At 38.9% G+C, this 21,464-nt stretch overlaps 1 protein-coding gene across 1 annotated transcript in view; it reads left to right on the top strand.

The window, feature by feature from the left end:
* Positions 1 to 1,266: 1,266 nt before the first annotated feature.
* The window catches only part of LOC145986449 (tubulin alpha-3 chain), a 38,037-nt gene continuing 17,839 nt past the window's right edge, over positions 1,267 to 21,464 (top strand). Inside the window, exon 1 of the mRNA XM_083120476.1 lies at positions 1,267 to 1,347. Coding sequence (XP_082976602.1) covers positions 1,345 to 1,347 — 3 coding nt within the window. The 5' untranslated portion in view covers positions 1,267 to 1,344. The remainder of the gene's footprint in view (positions 1,348 to 21,464) is intronic.

Here is a 21,464-nt window from a genome sequence, read left to right as displayed (position 1 = left end):
AATAAAACAAATCAATAATAATAATAATAATAATGTTATAATAACATTATTAGTAATATTATTATTAATATTATTTTTATTAACATTATTATTGTTGGTACGTTTATCCTGGTACTTGCCCCCAGACAAAAAATCGTGGTTGCGTCTCTGTCCATGACTGTTCGTACAGTACACCAAACATCAAAAGAAATACGAGACGAATTGTCCATTAACACTTTCATTGAGTCTGTTTTCTACAATGTGATGATCATAAATTAAAATAAATACGTCAATAAGTTGTGGACAACATCTGCTTCGCATCAGCAGAATTGTCTTTATGGCAGTGACCCGCTGTTGCCGCATTTACTACAAAGAAACTTACGGTTAAACAACCAATTAAGTTTTCCACTGTCCCCCACCCCTATTTGGGCAAGAAGCGGCACCTTTAAAAATCCCTCCTCCCCGAATCAGCCAACAGGAAAACAGGATTTTGTGAAAATAACCGATCTGCGCTGTGAATGGTGGACCGGTTCTTATGACGGCACTACTATAGCCCTGGGGATGCTTCATGGGAATTCTCTTAACTGGGTGAAAGCATCATCCCACCTTTCCCCCACTCTAAGCACTGCTGCCCCCCTGAGAAAAACAATCCTGAGGGCTGCCTTGTGTGCAGGGTAAACAATATCCACCCCCCTTTCCTCTGGACACTGCGTACTGCTCTCTGGTTGCAAATTCTTAGCAGACACACACACACACACACACACACATATATATAATATTCTGACCTATATAATAATAATAATACTAGAATACTAGAATGCGAGTTAGCCTGCGTGAAAATATGGTAAAATAGAGCAATGACTCCTAAATACCATCACGAAATTGTTGAACACGCCACTGCTCTCTTCCATTCGTTTTTACAGATGAATTTTATATTCTTTCCTTTGGGGGGCGGGGGGTGAATATCATCAACAATACTCGGGCACTTGTATTCCGAGACACGGAAACTCTGCGGTGAATTTCAGAATATTACATTGCACGATTCACGTCTATCTGTTTTACCAACCCTCCGCGATCCAAGATTGAGATTCTCCTCTTCGTTGATCATGAAATTAAATTGCACAGTATTTCCCTGGTCTACATGTCATGTGAGGTTTCGTGCGGGTTGGTTTCATCGAAGTTATTTAGGGTGGTTTTCGAGCGACTGACACGAGACGTCCAATAGCATGCGTCGGCCCCGCCCAGCGGACTCCTATATAACCAGCCAGGAAGAGCGCGCATTCTTGAGTCTCACTTGTGTCCCGTTGTCGGCACTGTAGTGAGGTTGTCTTCTCTGTTGCATCGTAGCGACATCTTGCAGCCAACATGGTAAGTGTCAATACATGTTATTGTACAATTATCAATTTGGAAGCTAGGAGAGTGTTATCAAGTGAGAATACGCAATCATATTATCCACTAAACATGTTCGTTTCTTACGCGTTCGCACCCAACGTGACACGGCTGTAAGACTTAAAACAGAGCAAAGCAGGGAGGCAGAACAGTCTGGGATTTCTGTATATTTATGGAAATAAATAATATTTAACATGGCAATGTACCGGATGTATGGATACTATTTGCGCCTCCTTTCTGTGTCATTTTGAAGAATTCTATAATTTTCTCCTGTATGCATTTTCATCAGCGTGAACATTTTATACAAATGAAATCATAAGATTTCCTTGCACCACATTTTAAAGAGTTATTTGACATGTGGTGAAAGAGAGAATCGATTTGAAAGAAAACTCAAAGTGTACGAATACTTTTGACATTCCCCATAGCTCTTTTAAACTAGAAAGTTGTTCACAAAGTAGTGCAAAATTTTCACATGACGAATCTATACCCAGTTTTTCCTGGTCCTAGGACAAAAAGGAAATTCATTCAGTATGTTGAACGAAGATAATATTGTAAGAGATCGTCATTTATAATTGAGCCGCCGTACCAACCGGTGTCCATTCACAGCCCAGCACGGTTATTTTCACAAAATCCTGGTTCCCTGCTGGCTGCTTTGGGGAGGGGTGATTTTAATGTTGCTGGCTCTCGCCCAAGCAGTAAGCTGTTTGACTGCGAGTTCCTTCGTAGGTAAACGCGTCAACAGAGGGTCACTGCCATAAAGGCGGTTGCCGCATCGGCTGAAAGGGCGGCGGGACTGTAGTGTATGTGATTTTTTCCAAAAGCATATAGACATTTTTGACGCAGTCTTGCTCATATAGTTTCGTGGGCCTCCCTGATGACGCAGTGGTAACGTCGTCGCCTTGTAATCCCGGTGGAGGCACATAGTGGTTCGGATCTCACTTTAAACTGTAGGTCCAGTCCTGATTAGACTTACTGTGCAAAAAGTTGACTTAAAACACCAAATCAATCATATAGTTTCGTAGATATTTTTGTATATGTTCCCTTAACTAGCCTATGCTCTTCGCCTGTGTGAGTTCACACAGGTTGGAAATATTGTGCCACACGGCTTTGCACAATCAGAAGAATATCAAACAAGTGTTTCAGAAGTGTATACAATTCATCAATAATTTCAGTCTGTTGGGCGTGAACACGAGGTTTGTTCTCTTTGGTAATGGTTCTGTTGTCCTTTCTGTTGCTAAGAAGCGATTGTGTTTTGTTTGTTCGATGCGAATGTCATAAAGTTAGTCTTTTGCTTGCAGTTACGTAACCTGGTCATCGATCCACGCAGCTGCGTAGCGGGATTTGCCAGTGGGTCATTTACTGTCGCTATGGCAACGCGCACGCACATGTACGTTTATCGCGTTTCTCCGCCAATAAGGCGTCAAAATGCACGTTTTTCTTCAACCCTGCATGGAACAACATTTGTCGACTTTTTGTGGGTTAAGATGAAGAGTCAATAATTCCTTAGAAAGATTTTTCTTTGAGTGGATCGGTACTACAGGTGGAGAAAATGTTAGCTAGCTGGTGGGTGTTCTTCGATGGACAAAGAGAACAATTGCAATGATACAGAACCTTTATACGTAAATTATTTTCTATAGAGCTATTCCATGTGAAAGTGGACAAACAAGGTTAATTCATTTTTATTGAAATTATCACATGCTATATGTGAAATTAAAGAGATAACTATGCAGAATTTGGAATAATTAATACAAACATTAGTTTCATGGCTTTCAAACAACATATTGTTTCAAACCTATTACTACTTTTTAAAGTAAAAATTGGATTTTAATTTAATTTAGTTTCATTATGATACAGTATTATACCATAAGAAAACTAAAATAATTCAAACTTCATTCTAATTGTCTCATTTATTTTTTTATATCTTAAGCTCTGAAGTATCCTACTTCATTTATGATACAAACCTTAGTTTGAAGAATCTATTTGTGATAATTTTCATAGCCTTTACATTGCTCCATAATCCTACATGTGCATTATGTCGCACCTGTCACAAAATTTGTCACAGGTAAAATGATTATAAGAAAGTATGTAGTAATATTTTTAGAAACTAAAAGCATCTAAATGTCGAGTAAAGTTCGCTTTGTGAAAATATAATGTAATTGTTTCAGTAAACCCATACATTTCACAGAGTTTTCTGAAGGACTTAGGAAGTTCATAAAGTCATGCCTCAGAAGTGTCACACCCGTCACAATTACAAAAGATGTATTTTCTGTGGCTGAGAATTGAGATGGGGGGAGGAATATTCTGCAATTAAATACCTTTCATCAAGAAAAATGAAATTATATGAATTGATAGAGTTACATATTTGAAGGTGCTAAGAAAATTATTTAAAAATGAATGTAAGTTTGTCACAGTCGAATTACCCTATACAAATGTTATCGCGGTGGCCCAGTCGGTAACGCGTCTGACTACCATGCTAAAGGTCCCGGGTTCGATCCCCGGACGGTTCAAATCCGGCGTTGGAAGCGGCCCCGGCGCCCACCCAGCGTCGAATAACATGGGTACCTGGGGGAAACCCTGGGGGGTAAAGGTGGTCAGGGGCGTGATTCTGATCACATCACCCCCACTCACGACCGGATCAAGAAAGTGAGGGGCGTTACCCCCACACCCCCTATACGCCTTCATGGCGTGGTGCTATGCACAGTGGAGCACTTTACTATTTTTTTTTAAATGTTATCGCAACAATATAACAATGAAGGCTTGGATGGCTATCAAAGACTTGGGTGGGACATATTTTCAAACAAGCATGCATTTTGAATTCGCATTGTTTTAACGTGACGCAAGTATATGTAAGAATTAAGTGTGTAAGTGTTACTAGGAAAAATGGAAAATACTAAAACAAAATTAATCACCATCTCTACACTTTCATATCTTCATCACAAAATGTGCTTATTACATTTCACAGCATGGGCCTGTCTGATTTTGAGTGGACGATGGCCCACTCTGTTCCCCTCCCTAATCTAAACGTTTTAAAAATGAAGAAATTTGCTTCTTAGTGACAGTTGTTTGCTTTATTTTGCGTCAGATTTTTACAAGGTTCATTACTGAACGATTACTATAACAAAGCCTTGATCAAACATTTATAAGAGGACAATTTTTCTTTGGTGCTTTCCTCAATGAAGAATTTTTTAAATAGTAAATGTTAATCGACTTATACCTCATTATTATTTTTTTACGTACAAATATATTGAACATATTATGGATATATTTCCATAGATTTTGTTGGAATAATAGAATGTTAGCCAATTTATTAGATTGGTATGGGCAATTGCTAGAGAGAGCCAAGTAACAGGTTACATGAAAGTATACGAAGTTGGGGATTTCCTTTATATTTGCACAATCACAATCCACGAGATAGGAACAGGATGCCTAAATTGATTTAATCTGTATTCAGTTGTTTTTAGATAGATGGAGACTTTTAAAATTAATTATCATTTGTAACTAATTTAATAACCATTTAGTGATTTATCTACACACCCCTAACATCTGCCCCAATTTGCTGAAGAATTCCCTAAGAAGAATTTGCTGAAGAATCACAAAGGCTCAAATTTTTGTAATTTTAGCTCTAAATTAACCTTTACATCCCCCAAATACGAATTTACACCCCGATGGAAAATTCTGGATAAATCTATGTAATCATTCATCCTCACTGTCGCGAGCTACTCGAGAGGTAGTAAAAGAAAATATAAAATGGCCGCATTCAAAGATTTTGTTAGCAGTTTCCTTTCGCACTCTGTTCTATGTAAAGTTGGTTGCATAACCTACAGGGCGTATGACTAGAAGAACGATAACTTATCTTTACTCTTTACTGCTACAGCCAGTAAACTATTGCCATGAATTGAAATAAACTGTGAGCCTCCCCGATGGCGAAGGGATAACAAGCAAGATCCCGGGTTCAATCTCTGTGGAAGTGCATTGCACAGTGCCTTGTATCCTACTTTAACTTTAAGTCCAGATCCCGATTAACCTATATTAGGGTAAGCGGACTTAAATCAATTTTTTACCAATTACTTTGGAATAATGCGAAACGCGTATTTAAATCCAGTACCCTTGCCCGTGTCTTCGTATGTTCCTTTGGATTTGTGTGTACGATAGGCCTATTTCTATCATATTTTTTAATGTTTTTCCAACTTCTGCACAGTATATAACAGTTTTTGTCTCAAGCATGAAAAAATTGCTAGTTTTGATTCGATAACTTGCTCTTGATTGAGTCAACAACTACAATTAGATCTCATGAATGGGGAATTACAATAGAAATACACATAACTCGCCACGTAGACATGCTGGGGTCCCGGGTTCGATACCCGGTGGAGGCACATAGTAATTCGGATCCCATTTTAAACTGTAGGTCCAGTCCCAATTAGCCTTACTGTGCATAAAGTGGACTTAAAACACCAAATCAATCAATCAATCAAACGTAGACATGCTGACCGTATTAATCTGCCTGTTCATGTTAGCTACGGCGGTCGTAGGAACTACAATATGTTACGAAATAAAACCAATGTAGCTGTTCCATCTCCCTAACACTTCCGAACGTAACATAATAATAAATAAATAACGTAGCTTCATTATAATTATATTTAGATATTATATTTATATATTACAATCTACCTTTTAAGGAATGTATTTCCAAGATATTATAAAATGCTTGATTTTCCTTCTTCAAAGTAAAACATAGACGCAATAGTAAATACGTAAGATAATTTAATTGTGTATTGAATTAAATCAATAAGCATTTGTACTTTTCGTGATTTTAATAACTATTATTCGCCAGCTATATTTACTTAAACTTGGTTGATCTATCAGCAAATACGTCTTGGGAGTGTTGTGTATCTAAGAATAATTTGAAAATAACTTAGTTTCGGCCTGTAATGTTGGAAAAGGCGCTAAATGAGTCATTTGTCGATAAAGTTAAGAATTAATATTTTTTAAACAAGGACGGATGGAAGTCTGTATGAATGTAATTCACTGTATTGTTTCTCTCGTTCGCAATTATTGCGAATGTTTTATGGCTATACAGTGTAAAAACTTCTCTATTTCTGTCTGTTCAGAAGATGGGAATTTATTAAGTTTAGCACCTCAATTAACATCTAATGGAAGGTTATGCAAGTGTTGAGTTCACTCTTTCAGTTGGTCTCTTCCAGTCTTTTTCCTTATGTTTTTCACTCATTGTTTTCTGCTCCTACTTATTTTCTATATTTTTTGTCTTTTTCTCTTTCCAAATTTGGTTTTGTGTATCTCTGTATACGGGTTTCGCCCATGGTGTAGTCGTCTTGCATTCAAGGGATATCAGGTTCAATGCACGGTGGAGGTACATAGTGGTTCAGATCACACTTTAAACTGTGGGTTCAGTTCCGATTAGCCTATCTGTGTGTTTAAGTGAACAAACTCAAATGCATACCTCTCTCCCGCTCAACGCCCGTTCTCTCTCCTCTCTCTCTCTCTCGCTCACTCTCTATCTATCTATCTCTCTCTCTCTCTCTATATATATATATATATCTCGCCCTATTATAGCTCGCTCACTCTCTTTCTCCCTGGCCCTATTTTTCTCTCCCTCGCTCTTTTTTTCTCTCGCACACTCTCTCTCTCCTCGCTCCCTCTGTTATGCTCTTTCTCTCTTCATCCCCTTTCTCGCTCGCCTCTCTCTCTTTCTCTCTGTAACTCGTCCTCTCTCTCCCACTTACTCGATCTTCCTCCTCCCTCCCTCTTTTAATGCCCCGTTTAACATCTAAGGAGACCATGTGGAATTGTTAGGTAGAAATTCACATGAGCCTGGCGTTTCTTACCCGTGACGTGTTAAATAACATCCGCTGCCGGCAGACCGCACGTAGACTGCCATAATTGCAATGAAGCAAATGCTCACGCAATCCTTGTTCCGCATGCAATTCCCAGGAGGCACAATAGTCGTAAAACTCACGCATATTGGTTCTCCCAGGAAATAGACGGGCGAGTGTTTACATACAACCTTTCAAGGGAGGCTGAATCATCGTGCTTATCGTCAGTGTGGTGTGCCTAATGTCGTCAACAGTTGTCGCCAGTTAGTCATCATTCTCCTCTGAATCATGATGACCGACTGGCTACAAAGTGCAATTTAATTTCGACGTTAAACTGTGTACGTAACGTTTTCATAATTAGGAAGCTTGTCTAATGTGAATAATGCCTATTAGCTTCTGTTGTCGTGTGACTGGACATGGTAGAACGCGACTAACAATCGTGTATTCCACTTGTCTTATCAGTTGCTTTCTTCACCATTTTCTCTGCAATGCTGTCTGTTTTTCTGTTTATCTTTACATCTCTTTATGTCCATTTATATTTGCCTCTTCTAGTTCGATTTCCTCCCATCCACTCCTATTTTCTCAGTCTTCCTATTTCTTTTCTTTTCCTCTCTCTCTCTCTCTCTCTCTCTCTCTCTAGATATCCGCTCTTACTCTTCATATCGTTTTCGCTTCTCTCTCCATCTCGCCTCTTCCTCCCTTTCCATATTTTCTCCCTCTCTCCCCATCTCCTCTCTTCCTCTGTCTCCAAATTTTCTCTCTACATCTCCCACCTTTCTGTCTCCACATCTTCTCTCCTTTTTCATCTTATCTCTTCTTCTCCCTCTCTCTACATTTACTCTCTCAATCTCTCTCCTTCTCTCCATTCCCTCTATCAATCTTCCTTCTCTCTTCCTTTATTTTCAGTAACCGTCCTTGTTTTTTCTTCCACCTGGCTTTCTATTTTGTTTCTGTATTGTTACTTTCTTTCCTATTTCCCCTCTTCTTCCAGTATTCGTGTCTCTTTTGTCCTTCTGCATTTGTGTTCGTATGGTTTGCTTTGTTCTTATTGTTAAAATACTGGAAAGTAGAGAAAATTTATCCTCACTAGAAAACAGCCTCAACAAAATCGATTGTGTGATTCAAACTAAACAAACGTGGAAGCTCTATCCTACTTTCAAAACTCTCTGATTTAGTTTCTCCAATCCGGAAAATTCAAAGAATATCCTATTCCGAATCGCACTTTCTGTAACTTCCTTAAATATTCATTGCCTGTATTTATGAGTTTCCTTGGTTCATTCCACTTTCTGCTCGTTCGCGTGCACAAACTAACAAAGCACTGTGGTATCCTAATGATTAACGGGTCCACAATTACATGAAAAGCGTCTTATCTTACTGAAATTATGGGAATGACTCATGAGTAAGTGAAAATTTCAGGTGCTCCCAACTGTTGGCGTATTGATCGAGGAGGAACATTGCGTGACAACTTTTCCAAACAGAACGCTCTGCTTGAAGAGTCTGCTGGCTGTATCAGGCGCTAGACTGGCGGTGGGTATTAACCCCTGCGCAGACATGTTCGCTTGGGTCAGTGGCCTGAATCCTATATTGATCTACCGGAGTAACTTTCCGAAAGAACACTTCACACACGTAGGAAGAAAAAGTCACGAATAGAGGGCAATAAAAGCTATAAATTGGAAACAAGAGTGGATGCATGGTATCATAAGGAAGCGATGGTCAATATGGTATTTCTTCTGCAGCCATCATGCAATGCGGGTGGTATCAGGAAAATGATAATTGCAGCGGGAAGTTTGGGCGAACGCTGTGTCGTGCGTTTGAGTAACTCACGAGAATGGTCCGTTATGCTCGAACGATTCTGACCCTCATGAGGCCTCCGTCCCTTGTAAGGGAGACGAGGACAACCAGCAATAAAGCGAAGTTCTAGGAATGCAAAACTTAGCCGTGAGCAACACAGCACTGATAAAACCTGGAAAGAATAATATTTAATCCGACCTCCGTGGAGGAGTGGTTAGCACATCCTCATCGTCACGATTAGCCAAAAGTTACAGAAAAGTGACGTGAAATAACCAAATTCAATAAAATAATCAAGAATATGTAAAGTGCATATGTGAAGTAATCACAGGAACTTGTTGAAACAGTTTTTCAAGATAGAAAAAGTAATGATCAACTCAAGAAGGATATTTGTGGGATTCAGTCAGAGCACAAGTGGCATAACTCCAAGACAGTTTTGAGAAAAAGGGGCATTTAGGAGTAAATAACTTAGTACTATGTTTAGCTCTTGAGCACAAACATAGTGCTGGTGTCTCTGTGAGCAAGAATTTGAAACATAGGAAATACTTACTTCTAGCACTGAAATGCTGATACTTGACGTTCTAAGTTACACATGTAACTCCATTTTCAGGCCACTTGTAGTCTGAATCCCTCATTTAGTGAATACAGAAGCAGTTGCGGAAGGATTTTATCTATCGTCTAGCTGCAAGGTAGATGGAAAGGAAGAATGTATCGATTACAAACTAGTCAGAAAAAAAAAACACCTCCATAGCGCAACAGCCCCCTAAGGGCCTGGGTCTACCAGAGCGGCTTTTTCATTTTGTGACGCGTGGTCAGTGCGTCGAGTCCCATCGTCACTGTTTTCCGGCTTTCGAAACTATCAAGTAACTCCCCAGTTGTCCTAGGGGCTCCTGCAGGGAATTGAATCCTGAACCGCTCGGAACATGGGCGAGAGCACTAGCCACCTTACGCAGAAGCCCGAAGCTTGTCTTTCACACTTAGGATATTAAGATATGAAAGTCTCGGATCAAAAACTTGTATTTCTCCCTTAGGATCTTCATTGCATCGCTACTTAAGTTAGGAAATGGAGAGTACTTCCATTCCTAGGATATTCACACGAGAGTACGAACAAATTCCTAGATCTTATCCTGCAGCCGATATCAGTCCATTTTATTGATGGGGGCGAGACCACCATTTCATAATCGAGACGAGACCAAAATTGCGGTTTGAGAGGCTTGTCTCGTTCGAAGTTTGTTTGAAGTTCACTTTATGCACAGATAGGCTCATAGGGACTGAGTCTACACTTTAAAGTGGGATCCGAACCACTATATGCCTCCACCAGGTATCGAACCCGTGACCTCTTGATTGCAATGCAACAACGTTGTCACTACGCCATCGGGCAGATCCTGTTTCGCAGGGGCGGCGCCAGAAATTTTCGACCGGGTGGGCAGAAGCTCCATATTGATAGATTAGGGTGGGCAGTATGAATTTAAGCCCATATATATGTGCATGTAAGACGTACAGTATATGTATCCCCCTCTCTCTTACACTCCCGATTTTCTTCTTGCTTATTTTCCCTTTCCTTTTCTTGTTTTCCTCTTTATTCTTTTCTAATCTATTCTCGCAACTTGTACCATTTCGTTTCGCATTGTCTCTTATGGGCACAATTATTTCAACGAAGTGTTTATCAATGCGCAGCCATACATTCACAGTCACATTCTTTGACGCATGTTAATGTAATGAAATAAATGTGAATTAGCTTTAAGCTTCTGTTGCATCACATTTTGCCCTTCGAAAAAAAAAAGTACATCACATACTTGATTTTATGTATTCGGCGACAGTGATAGAAAGTGCGATGGTAGACAATCGTGAAGTTTCTCGTAATTTAAATGCATGTTCCTGAGCATAGTATTTTCATCGTATGAGTTTTTGACTGAAAGAGTTCTCTTACTCTTTGGGGTCACTTTTCTTAGCTTACAAGGTTTGTACAACTGACAATCTATCTGAATGTTTGCAGGAGAGGCGATTGGGTTCCAACATTTGAGGGGCAAGGGCAATATACTTTATTTTGGTCGAAAAGGCTTAGCATAAAGAGGTCATAGTGCGGGGGCAAAAAAAATGGCAAAATGTGGGAAGGGGATACACTTCTCCTCCCGCTCTTCCTAATCCTGCGACGCCAAGGGTCCCGGGTTCGAATCCCGGTCGGGCTTGGTTGTTTGTGAATGTCCATTCATCAATTTCATCATTTCATCACTCATCCCCATCTTCGCAAATTAGCCTAGAGGCACAAAACGCGAAGTAAAATAAACTAAATCAATCAATCAATCAATCTTCCTAATCGCCGCCACTGAATGTTTCGATTAAAATGAACGTCTTATTAGGAATTATTTAAAACACAGACGGAAAACCAATTCTTTGTTCATTGTCCATGAAGTATTCCTAGGGTAATGAAAGGCTATATTGACAAAATATCACTCATTAGTAATAAACAAGTAAGATTGAAAAATCTGTTCAGAATTGAACAGATTATTAGCTAAGTTGATATTCGTTTTCTGAACTAAGCCAGAATAAAACTTTAATTTAAATTAAAAAGAGAGGTGCATATTATTACATAAGATGAATTATATTAAATTAAATTATAATTAGGAACAATATGACGAAAATCCCCCCCCCAATAATCTTTCCTTATATATATGGGTTAAAAAGAATTGTTTATTATATTTTTGTTTTTATGTTTAACTAGAAATGCTGAAAATAATACATAGGAAAGTCATGTAGATTTTATAAATGTTGATATTGTTAGGCAGGTAATAATAGTTTGTATAATTAGTATATTTCCTATAGATAGAGGATGTTTCATTTGTAACAATGTTACTCATGCGGGGGAAGCAATACATGTATGGTTACATGAATATATTTTTTGAGGTAACAAAATTATTTAGGACAAAAGGAATTAATCGAAGTTGATCACCGTACCAGGAATAATTCATCAATTTTTCATAGATGACTTGGGTTGTATAGCATGACCATTTCGAACACACTAGAATGTCAACCTCTGTCCTGTGTATAGCATATCCTGCAAACTTTATTCTTGCAGCTCAACGAGTCCCTGGCGCCTGGAACCACAGTCAAAGAAATAATTTATGGGGATTTGTATTTTGAGTGTCCGCGTGTGTTTGTTTTCGCCCCTTCGTCACTTTCATCTTATCACCATTGAACCTTTTCGTCGTCATTATCCAAATTAGCAGAAAAATGACTTAAATTAGGACAAATCATCCACAACTTAATCTTCCAAAAATGTAGTTTCATTAGTACATACCACTTCGAAAGTTGAGGGGGTAGTTTCTACTAATGAAACACATTGCACAGTGTTCATTAGTAGATCAAGGCAGCTATTTCCGTGAACAATGACGTTGTTTTCCAAAAGTCTCAAATATTTGTCTCAGGCAATACACTTTCTTAAAATGGACGCATCTTCTGCGGTGGGTAAATGACATGTTGACATAATGACATAAAATGTTGCGAGTTCTTTCTGTATATTTTTTCTCCAATGGCATAACGCTGTCGCATTATAATGAAGAGACCCCCCCCCCCCCCTCCTCTGGTGGAAGCACATTGCACGCTGGTTCGGACTACACGTTAAACTGTGGGTTTAGTCCCGATTAGGCAATCTGAGCATGAAGGTGGGCTTAAAAACAAACTCACAAAAACGTCTTCTGGATACTTCGTGACATAACTTTTTCCTTTACTTCAGCTGCATATAGAGATTCTGTCGACATTTTCGGCTGATTCATGTGGCAAAATTTATGTGTGGAACGAAGATTTCTAAATATGATAAGTCACTCGTTAGCAATTGAATAATTCTGTAGCTTTTTCCATACATAACTGGTTTATCAAAATTTATTCAGTTCGGTATTGTTGTGATTATTGTGATTGTTTCTTATTAGTAGAACGAATATAAAGTTTACATTTCACATAGCCTACCATAGTGGTATTTGAAGATGACAGGTATATAAAAATTGTAATGAAATAAAGAAAGGGACACTTCTGAAATTTCAATGCGGAGCTAATTAAAACTATACTACACTGCGTAGAATACTTAAACCCGAAGGTTTATGACTGCAGCAACACAAGCCTTCCATCTGTCCCTATCCGGAGCAAGATCAATCAAATTTTTCCCATCCTTACCGATTTCCTTTAGGTCCATCTCAACGTTATCCCTCCATCTTCGTCTTGGCCTTCCTACTGGTCTCTTACCATCAGGTTTCCCAACAAGAATCCTGTAAACTATTCTTTTCTCTGCCATTCGTGTCGCATGGCCTTCCAATCTAAGTCTTCTTGATTAAATTTTTCTAATAATAATTAAAATGTCGAAATAATTTATTGTGCTGCTGGAGGAAGTAACGCTAAGATGTTTTTATTTGCTTATTTGGAGATTATTTCAACCATACCCAGGCCGGGATTTATATACGTATGTGGAGGCCTGGAGCTTACAGCACCAAGACCTCGCTCCAATCCCCTCTACACAGATTCTGTTAACTTCTCGCCAAGTTACATGGTGTGGTTTGTTATTATATTTTTTACCACATCCGAAGTACCTAATATTTTAATTATGTGGTACTTTTCAAAGCAGTCTCCCAGTGAAGGCCTGGAGCTGCAGTCCTCAAGTTCACTCTAAATTCTGATCTAATCTTGATCATACCCTGCATAATTTTATCCTCCTAAGCGTACTAGATGCTTTTAATCATAGAAGTATTAATTTGATCACAGTTTTTTTGTTTCAATACCTCTGTTAATTACTTTCACTTTCTAATGACAAAATTAGCTTTTTATGTGTTGATAATATATGAACATTTCTAGCATAGATAATATTCACAAGTAAAATATACATGTTATGAACACCAGAATACACTTATTTATTGAGTGATTTACATATCCCCAAGCATATGTACGTACTTATTGAATTTGATTGGGTGGGCAATCGGGTGGGCACAGAATTTTTTGGGTGGGCGCTTGCCCACCCGTGCCCACCTCTGTCGCCGTCACTGCTGTTTCGTTCGAAATTTTAGTGAACTAGAAAGCAATACAGACTGATTAAGACATGCCTACCTGATTATTTATTTACAGAACGACGCAGAACATAAGAACGTTAATTTATGTATGATATCACAGAGAGACAGAGATTTGGTGCGATTTCGTAGTGGGTTCAAATAGAATTTTCACAAATGAGGTTATAAATCCGTAAACAGTGTCTGTGGTGTTACATACCTTACCTAGGAATGGTATCAAGACGAGATTTCGTAGTCTCTCGGTCGTATCTCGTTTTAAATGCTTTCCTCGTTCTCGTCTCGTCAAATCTCGAAATTCATAGTACAAACAAATGTAGATATCATCAAGGCAAATATTTCTTAATATTTTTCGGAAAAACTTACATTTATCCTGAATGTATGCAACCGCGCCGCACAGGATCACAGTTGCCACTAACGGATTAACTTTGCAATTATGATAAACAAAATATGATATAACTTATCTATAAATAATCAGGTAAATAACTGCTTGCTATGTCTAAAGTAGTCGCATGACAAAGTAAATCGTGTTGACCTTTTTTTTTTTTTTAGCTGCTATCGAAGTCTCGGACACTAAGTCTTAGGTCTCTTAGACAAGTTTCAAAGAGTTTGGTCTTTTTCTCAGCTCGATATTTAAACGCCTTTCTCGGTACCATCCTTATCCAGTCCTTTCGGTGAACGGTCTTTCTCTGCGGAGGAATTTGCCGATTGGATTTTCAGGCGGGCCTAAACCTTTGCATTTAGCTATGCAACTTTATACACATGCGTATTAATATCTCAACTTTAGATGTTCAGAAAACTGGTTATGATGCTTCCTTATCTGTCTTTCACTAAAGCAGTTTATTTTGGAACAAGCGCGAGCAGAGCAGACAGCTGCTTCTCTTGGTCTTCCCTATAAATACCACCCTCGGAAGGGAGACAATACACATGGAGATGCCTTACTTTGGAAGGAAAATCTCGTTGGTATTCAAGTATGGTTGTACGAATGTTAAAAAAGCCAACTATATACAGTATTTTGCATTTCGTCGCTTATTCTTATTGTATTACTGTAGCTTGAAACTATTCTAATGTTAATTTATTGGGTGCAGGCGGGTGGTGAGAATGTGGTGATAAAAGTTACAATAAAAATAAAATTTCATTATTCATACTGTGTTTGACTAATATTGGATTTTTATTTCTTTTACGCCAGTTTTCTTGCAAGGAAAATTATTGCGAGTTTACGACGATCGACGTAAATGGTTAGATGAAACTGATATTACACCAGCAACCTTCGTTGCAATGTTGGACTTTAAATTTCTACACAACGCGATGTTGACGAAGGGATTTGGTCCTAGCTGCCTGTTTACCTCCTTCACACCAAAACGTAGCGAGTTTTCAAATAAATCCGTTTCATCTGTTCCCAATCATGCAGGTGCATTAAGATAGAAGTTGAAAGTTTGTGTCTGTTTTGAAATATTTCTAAGATCATTGCATTTACTTATGTATAAGTATGTATAAATGTGAACGGAATTTTCCTTAACTTTTCGTGTATTAATTCCGTTTCTTATTTTACTTATTCTTGCTTTTGACCACTTATCCTTCTGTACCGTCTGTTTTCAATATAACCTTGAAAAGCCTTTCAATGACTAAAGTTTCCACCTGCAGTGAAGTTAAATTTAAATAGGAGCTTGTTCCGTTTTCACACCACAGAATGTATTTTCCCCAATCCATCGCATTTCTATACTGTTTATGCTGCAACTTCATCTTACGAATACATTATTCAGGCTGTTATGCAGGGTAAAATGTATATATATACATACCTATGTATATATATCATAGGCGCCGACTCCATGGGGCTTGGTGGGGGGGGGGGGGGGCTCGAGCCCCACCAATGTTAACGATGTGGGAGCAGAGACCCCAAATAATTTTGCTTAAGAGGATCTAATGTATTATTTTGCTTCTCTTCTAACGTTTACTCTGAATTGTGCCACATGAAATACACAAATACACATTTGAAATGTTCTAGACCATCAACTTTGGGGGGGGGGGTATGACCAGAGACAGAAAAATATGACTTATTACTATATACTAAGTATATAATTATGAATATTGTTAACATTTTTACTAAGAAGAGTTTCAAAAGACGATGTGCATGAACTAGGGGAGTGGATGCGACGTTCGGGCTACAAATGGCTCTCACATGACATTCAGAACGAGATCATTGATATATTAGGGAGATCTGTTTTGGACTCCGTGGTTGCAGATATTAAAAGTTGGGAAACTTGTGACATATCCATCCGTGAACAATTGACATTCTGCATTCGAACTGTGAATAAAAATTTTGATATTTTTGAGGAACTCATTGGTTTTACGAGATTCAGAACACTGAGGCCAAAACTTAAAAAAGGGAGAGAGTGAGTCATTCATTAATTTATTTCAGTGATCAGAGCCCCCCAATATTTTTGACAAGTCGGCGCCCCTGATATATATACACACATATATATATATATATATATATATAATACTTACGTTAATAAAGTCGACGTGTCGCGTTTTTTTTTCAGTCGATCTCGTCATCAAAGAGTCTGGGTTAGAATGCTGACCAGGGAAAAGGGCGGGAGCTGCGTTGTTCTTTCGTCTAATCATCGTTCATCCTAAATGTCGCGATTAACCTAAGGTAGAAAAGCGACGTTAAATAACCAAAAGAAAATACAATGTTGAATAAACGCGTGGATGACTCACTTGTTCTGACATAGCTAACTTAACACAGTGCATAAAGTAGGTAAGATTCTTCTTCAAATTGTTAGGTGCGAATTGTGATCTGGAAATAAACACTCTACCTCAACGTATGGAGCGCGACCCACTGTTGGGTCGCGAAGTAGGGCTCGAAAATTTATTTACTGTCTTAAAAACCTATTAAATTTAAACTTCTAAGACATATTGTTTTAACAATTTAAATTCAACCTGTATTGAACGTTGTCTAAACTCTAGAATGAAGTATGTGTAATTTGCTTAAGCAAGCGTAAAAGCGGGCTTCTTAAGTACTCGATGTTAGCAAAAATATGATTATAAACTTGGTACATACCCCTACAAGTAATTCTGCCGGGGCCCATGCTTATGGGCCCCATGAAGTGTAATGTCGTTCAAAGTGAGTCCCGGACTGAAAAAAAGTTGAGAACCACTGCTCTACACAAATATAAGTTTGTACAGACTTTAATTGAAGACTGGTACACAATCGTTCAATTCCAGGACAAGCAGTTCTAATAGCGTATAGAGCCGTGCTGAGCTTGAAGCCTGCGTTCCCCTGTGAAGTTTGTGATACAGTTATTCCAGATTAGACATTTCTTCATGCACTTTGAAGGGGAGCAATAAACCTGTTAGGCAGCTGGTTATGTACAGTTTTTATGACCGGAACTGGGTTGTGTTTAAACAATGATCTTATCACACATTAAAGATGATTGCAAGCCACTCACTAGAGGAGAAAAGGGGGTTGATTCTTCGGGATGAAAAAGATCCAGAAGTTGTTTTTGGAGAACAGGATGTGATTTCGTGGCCTTGATTCGGTCAGCTGAGCGGGCAATCACTGTTCCGTGACTAGATGGTTACACTTCGGAAACAACAAAAACCAGCGTTGCCAGGCTGTGTTAGAGTTCAATGCCGTCACATTCCTGGGTGCTTGCAAGAAAACAGGACAATCATTTTTTTTCCTCTTCTAGAAAGACGATACCGGTGTGTAATTCTGTGCAATTACGTCTCTCTCGGCACTGATGCGCTCGTAAACGAAGAAATTAATTGGTAATGCGCTGATCATCTACATAGTCTCGCAGTATATTGGCAATGATAACGAACTGGGTTTAGGTCGTTCCAACATACTTTCGTGGATCTTTAAAGCTGCTTAGCTTTTAAGGTAAATTATAGTCAAGCATGTATGCATAGCGATTATTACTTCTCAGACTTGGTCGTGTTTTAGATCAGTGATTCTCAAAGTGGGTGATAAACTGTAAGTGGGAAGCACAAGTATTGCTCGGCAAATTGTCCATGAGTACAGGCACATAGCCAGGGGCTTCATAAATCCTACAAATATCTCATTTAAATAGTGATAGTGGTAATTAATTTTACTCCCTTAGCAGGATTAAACATCATGTATAATAAGTTGTAATATACTGAGAAATTGATTTTCAGGGCTTGTACCTCCCACGTTTTCGCAATTAAATGGCGGCTGCTGATAAGGGATGAGCCCCCCTTCCGAAATAAAGAAACAGGAACATCGTGAGAGTGAGGTGGTTTTTTTTCCCTTTAGCAATCTGTCTCCGAATGTACCATCTTTTTTTTCTTAATTTAACTTTATTTTTAAGGTGAAGTTGGACCAAAGGTAGGGTTTGCCTCGACCTCTGAGCCTGCCACTGTTTCTCGTGTATCATGAAAACATAGCACGCATGTATCTACAGCATTCTCTGTATCAAAGTCTCTCAACACCTCTGAGTTGACACGTGTTGTGTTACACTGTCGTGATCAGCTAAGTGGCAGAAAAGCGACGTAAAGTAACAGAAATACAAATGCATGGGGTGGTACTGTCCATGGTACTGTTGCATATCACATTAATAGCGCTGTCTACGTTCTGAATGCAAGCGTAGCTGAACTAGATCCCATTTTCTAGCACACATCTTCATAAGTATTTCTACAGAATGTGCATTCTCCTGGTTCAAACGGAGGGATGACAGTCACGGCTGCTTTGCGTCCAGAAATAAAGAGTGGGAGATGTATTTCTGGATAGAGAAGCCCAAAGAAGGAGAAACTCAGCAATGAGTCACCCTCTTCCTCTCTTGAGCCGAGGGTATAATTTTTCACTCTTCTTGCCCTCCCTTGTTCTTGAAAGACCACTTTTCTCCTCCTCTCTTTTTTAAGACATGAAGCTCAAGTATCGCGCAACCTTCCTCAAGTGCAATCTTTGGTCCATGATCGCAAAATAAGACCACAATAACGGCCTTTCTGTATGATCCGTCGAAGTTTTTTTTCTCTGGGTGACTCACGGCGTCTTGGGAATGTTTTTTTTTCTTCGCTCTCTTTGGATGCCTGGGAGAGGTTAACAGCCGGATTGGCCTTGGAAAGATAAGAAAAGTTGGGGGTAGAACAAGAAGAAGAAACCGCAACATAGAGAGGATGAGAGACGGGGAAACAACGAAACGTTCAAGTGAACACAAATACTCCGTGAAATGCCGAGCAACTGTTGCCAGTTTCCTGTCTAGACAACGTCAATGAATTGTTCTTCCCAGTATTGCCGCCCGCATCGAATGACAGCCAGCAGATGGACGCATCTTAACCTTCGTGCAAGGAAATAACATTTTTCTTCATTTATCCTCAGTTAGCCGCGCCGTGCTTTCTACGTACAGGTTCTCAATTAATTTATGGACTCCTGTACTTCTGTTTACTGGGTCAATTTGAACACGATTTTTTCTTTCTTTATCCTCACGTAAGTCAGAGTGGTACTGGATTAGCCAGTGAGGAGATCAACCTAAATTGTAATTTTGTTATTTAGCGCCGCTTTTCTGCAACTTTAGGCTAATCATGATGATGAGGATGTGTAATGATTAGATGGAATTTATGAACGAACACTCACAAAGAACGCTCGTTCCTAGTTCGTGTCTCGAACCCGAGAACTTCGTAGCGAGATCGAAAACCGACAATGTAACGTGCTCGGTCACTGAGCCTGTGTATAGGACCGGTGGCAATCCACCAACGTGAGGAAATTTGGAGCTACGTGTGAGTAGCGTAACCCGGTCTCGGAAATCTATAACGGCTGGGTATTCGACATCCTGACCCCACGTCACCCCATTACCGGTTGAAGATCTCCACACCTCTAGATAGGATTGTGGGAGGGAGTCTGGTAGTCGGGAGATCGGCCTAGGCCCTTCAAGGGCTGTCGAGTCCCGGATTATTTTATATACACGACTTCGAATAATCCCTAATACATCATGATATTTCGGATCAATATCGTGTAGCAGACGTGGTACTATTTTAAACCTGTTACTGTTTTTTTCAAATACCTTTTTTCAGAATATCTTAAAATACAGTAAGGTAGGTGAGCCAAAGATGGCCATAGTTCCCAATGTGGCCCACTTCAAGAAAATCACATTAGTATTTAACAAAGTTAACAAATGGCACTACATCAATGTACCCAGTCCCCTTCTCGTGCACTATGCAGAAAACGAACTGTCTGGGGCTGCCAGCAGCCATTTTATGTAAATTATTGTATCAGGGATTGAGCAGATTAGTTCTCGTTTTTATTTTAAGGTAAGTAAGAAATGTGTGTGTACGTCCTTGAAATTAACGAATGTTAATATTTTATACATATTTTGAAAGCTCGTTTAATTATATTTTTGATCACATAGTTACATTGTAAAAATGTTTTTTGTGTCAAAGGAACTATACCTATTTTTGTTGAAAATGTAGTCCAGAAGCGAATTCCTAAGGAGGCCCATGGCGGGCCACCTTGGGAACAGGTTGCACTCGCCTCTGGAATTTACACTTTTCTTTCACATTAAAATAAGTTTTATTATTAAAAGTTACCTAATAATGTTAAATTTGCACAGATTTTCATGAATCACTAAAGGTTATGAATATGTTAGGTTTATATATTAATCCTTCAGTGATAAAATATCTTGCGGAAGTGTTTCTTTTATTTATTTCGAAGACAATTATCAGGGTGTAATTAGCTAAAATTTTGCTCCAACCCGGAATTAAATACTACAGAAAATATTTTTTCCAGGAATGTTCCCCAATGTTAGGACAACTGAAATCCATACGAGGAATCTACAAACGAGGGTCGGTCAATAAGTAACCACTCCGCCACGGAGGTCGGTTATGCGTGTTACTGTACATAATTCATGTCACCAATCAAAAGTTTGAGACTAACAATTTCTATAATAAATTACAAAAAATGAATAAACATGAATAAATAGGTTTTCTTGAGCACAAGCAACATCGAAACTATAAGCAGTGGGCCACCTTGGAAACAACTTGTAACGGTTTTGCAATTATCTTTTTTTTTAAAGTTACAAGCAGTTTTACAAAATATTTATGTGGTACATGTTGTTAATATATATATAAATAGATGCATGTGTGTATATGTGTGTGTTTGTTCCGGCATAACTCTCGAACGCCTGGATCAATTTCAACCAAACTTGGTACACGTATCACTTGCAATCTGGAAAGATTACTTTGGGTGTAAGTCACCCCTGGCACTCCTAGAGGTGGAGTGGAAAGTGGTGACATGGACAAATAATCGAAAACGACCGATATTAAATTCCGCACAAACAGACATCCGTGACTCTATGCAATCCCGCACAACGATAGTGTTTCTCGGGTTGTCTAACATTCAGGCTGATATGACTTTGTCTTGCGAAAACGCCCGATATTAGTGTGGAATCCATAGTTTTCAGAGTCGTTCCCAATG

Source organism: Lepisma saccharinum, chromosome 4, assembly GCF_977018435.1.
Source record: "Lepisma saccharinum chromosome 4, izLepSacc3.1, whole genome shotgun sequence".
NCBI lineage: Eukaryota > Metazoa > Arthropoda > Insecta > Zygentoma > Lepismatidae > Lepisma > Lepisma saccharinum.
Note: the sequence above shows the minus strand (reverse complement) of the source record. Positions and strands in the feature narration are given on the sequence as shown.